The sequence below is a fragment of the Poecilia reticulata genome, unplaced genomic scaffold (assembly GCF_000633615.1).
Source record: "Poecilia reticulata strain Guanapo unplaced genomic scaffold, Guppy_female_1.0+MT scaffold_212, whole genome shotgun sequence".
Taxonomy (NCBI): domain Eukaryota; kingdom Metazoa; phylum Chordata; class Actinopteri; order Cyprinodontiformes; family Poeciliidae; genus Poecilia; species Poecilia reticulata.
Genome location: NW_007615022.1, coordinates 72,947 through 75,804, shown reverse-complemented (window position 1 = coordinate 75,804; position 2,858 = coordinate 72,947). Strand labels below are relative to the sequence as shown.

The following is a 2,858-nucleotide window of genomic DNA, read 5'->3' as shown; positions in this document are numbered from 1 at the left end:
ATCATTATTATCATTATCATGATCATTATTATCATTATTATCATGATCATTATTGTGAAACGATGTGCTTACGGTCGGTGGGGACGAAGGCCTCGTACCGGGCCCTGAAGCCCGGGTAGACGAGCCCCCGGTCCGACCTGAAGCCGACGCTCATCTTGTTGTTCTGGCTGATGAAGACGGAGGATTCTGATTGGCTGCCACACAATCTGGAACAGGAGATCCAGTCGGGTTCTGTGGTCGGTCCATTCAGAACATCCCAGAGGCCAGAAGCTTCCTTACCTTTTCTCGTCAATCGTCACGTAATCATGGAGACACGGCGATCCGTCCTTCCCTACAGCAAACGTCTGGAACTGGACCTTCACAAACCTTCCCTCAGGAACCTGAAGGTAAAAGGACGTCACCGCAACCCGGGGCTGTTTGGGTTTTAGTCCAATAAAAAACATCTTGAGGGTTTTTATCGTTCGTTTCTTCTAAAACCAAGAGGCGGAGCTGCAGGACTCACCTGGAGCTGCAGGACTCACCTGGAGCTGCAGGACTCACCTGGAGCTGCAGGACTCACCTGGAGGGTCCAGCTGCAGTCGGCTTTGGGAGGATAGTTGGCCGGGAAAAACGGCGAGGAGAACGAACCTCGTTCTCCGCTCAGCGTCCCGCCGCAATCTGAGAGAAGGTCAAAGGTCAGACTGGACAGAGAACAGAAGCTACTGACCCCACAACCAGACAGAACCAGGAGGTCCAACAAGAGGAAACCCAAAAACACCAACCGTCTGAGCATCACTGGTGAACTATGAACACAAACCAGTTCACCAGGAGCGAACCGGTTCATCTTACCTCCGCCGGCTGCAGGAACCTGGGAGTAGAAGACTCTGAATCCGGGGAAGTTCTTGTCCTGACTGGTGACCAGCATCAGCAGCATGACGTTCCCAGACGACACGAAGGCCAGGGAGCCTTGCGGGTATCCACACTGCCTGCAGGGGGAGACAGAGAGACCGGGCCCAGACCTTCTAAACAGAAGAAGGAGGAGCTACTTCCTGTTAGAGGAAATGTCTCAGGCATCTGATCCGGAACCAGAGCCTCTGTTTACTCCTCTGACCACGCCCACCAGTGATGTCACTCACCTGCGGTTCAGGCGAGGAAAGAAAAGGCGGGACTCACTCAGTGAGGAGGCGGGGTCGGATGGGAGCCAGCGAGTCGTAGATCTGGATGAAGTCCTGCTCACAGTCGTCCTCCAGGATCAGGGTGTGGAAGTCCAAGCGGACTCGGTGACCCGGGTCGGCTCGGAGCCGCCACTTCTGGGCCATGTTGGGGGCGTAGGGGGCGTTGGGGAACCCGGGAGAATCGATGTGGCYGTTCTTCCTCACGTGGACGCCGATTGGGGCTTTCTCTGAAACATCAACCACGTTTGGATGAACGCTTCTTCCCGGATCCAACCGGATCTCTTCCAGAACCAGACCCATTTCCTGCTCCTGAGCCTCACCATAAGGGCTTCAGAAGAACCAGAACCAAAGTTTTGCTTAAGTATGAAGAGTCTCACCAGACATGTTGGTCCTGGTCAGCCGGGGGTCCAGAGCTGCAAAACACAGCAGAACCTTAATCAGAACCACCAGAACATTTTCCAGATCTGCCAAAGTGTGTGTGGCATCAGCACCGGAATCAGAACCTCTGATACCGGATCCATYTCATCCAAACATCCAAAAACGGTTTTCATGTTAAGAAGCTAATGTTAGCTTGAAAGCTACCACTGAACTGTGGTAGGTTCTGAACGAGTTCAAACCGGATCAGAACATTTCAGGCTAACCAGACCGGTTCTGACCTCCAGACGAGACACTGCTGACCCTCAGCACCGGGTCGGGTCTCAGCAGCCGTCCACGCTGACCTCCTGTCACCTCCAGAGACRTCATGGCTTCGTCCAGGGAGGACAGCTGGACGACCGGAAGCTCAAACTCGGACTCGTAATACGCCACCATGCCGTCCGGCTGGCCGTCCCCTTCACTGGAGACACGGAGGGACACGGTCAGCAGGGACGTCTGAAGGAGCGCGTCCCTCCCTTCAGGAGCAGGACGTGTCGGGGACGGACCTGAAAGCCTGCACCGCGGAGTCTCTGTAGAACTTGGCCAGCACCGAGTTCTGGCTGTAGATCTGCTGGAGCTGGAAGACAGAGACCATGAGACAGGAAGCATTTCCCATGATGCTCTGGGGCGGCCGCCTCACCTGCGCCCTGACCTCCTGGGCCAGGCTGCTGAAGCCGCCGCTGCCGGGTTCCTCCAGGTCGGCCCGGAAGGAGCGGCCGYCGATTCCCAGGGAGCCGACGTAGACCTTCGTCACTCGGACGTCTCGGCGCACTGAGGACGGCAGGACAGACGTCACCCGCTTCACTGCTGCAGCTGTCTGACCTCTGGCTGGAGGTCAGRCACGGCTCAGGTTCTGGACCGCATCCCTGCAGAACCTCTGCCAGAGACATCTGGACGCYGCGGAGACCTCAGCAGCGTCCAGATCTGACTGGTCCTGGGGTTGACCTTCACGTTTTTAAGGTCGATTACATCATGATAGTCGAGTGACGTCGTCTAGTCGCGGTGATGTCATAGTGATGTAACTACTTGAAGGCTTCATCAGCTATAACCTCTATGGAGTGAAAATGGTCTCAAAATATCTGCATGTGTAATACTGGATTTGTAAACCTTCAAAATAAAATAAACCTTCTACATGTTGATAAAGTGCACAGATCACCTGGTTCACACACTAAACTGAGTTTGTTCGAGTGATATGTGTGTCCATATGTGTGTCCATATGTGTCCATATGTGTCCATATGTGTCCATATGTGTCCATATGTGTGTCCATATGTGTCCATATGTGTCCATAT

The 2,858-nt window shown here is 54.2% G+C and overlaps 1 protein-coding gene across 3 annotated transcripts in view; it reads right to left on the bottom strand.

Moving 5' to 3' along the window:
* The window catches only part of LOC103460238 (suppressor of tumorigenicity 14 protein-like), a 26,672-nt gene that overhangs the window by 12,322 nt on the left and 11,492 nt on the right, over positions 1-2,858 (bottom strand). The window contains exons 2-10 of one of the 3 annotated variants that reach the window (XM_017303217.1): positions 2,209-2,339; positions 2,075-2,145; positions 1,811-1,989; positions 1,532-1,567; positions 1,153-1,381; positions 829-965; positions 560-657; positions 280-380; positions 73-206 (exon numbers count right to left, since the gene is read on the bottom strand). In XM_017303217.1, coding sequence (XP_017158706.1) covers positions 73-206; positions 280-380; positions 560-657; positions 829-965; positions 1,153-1,381; positions 1,532-1,567; positions 1,811-1,964 — 889 coding nt within the window. In that variant the 5' untranslated portion in view covers positions 1,965-1,989; positions 2,075-2,145; positions 2,209-2,339. The other 2 variants (XM_017303216.1, XM_017303215.1) reach the window with 2 other exon arrangements.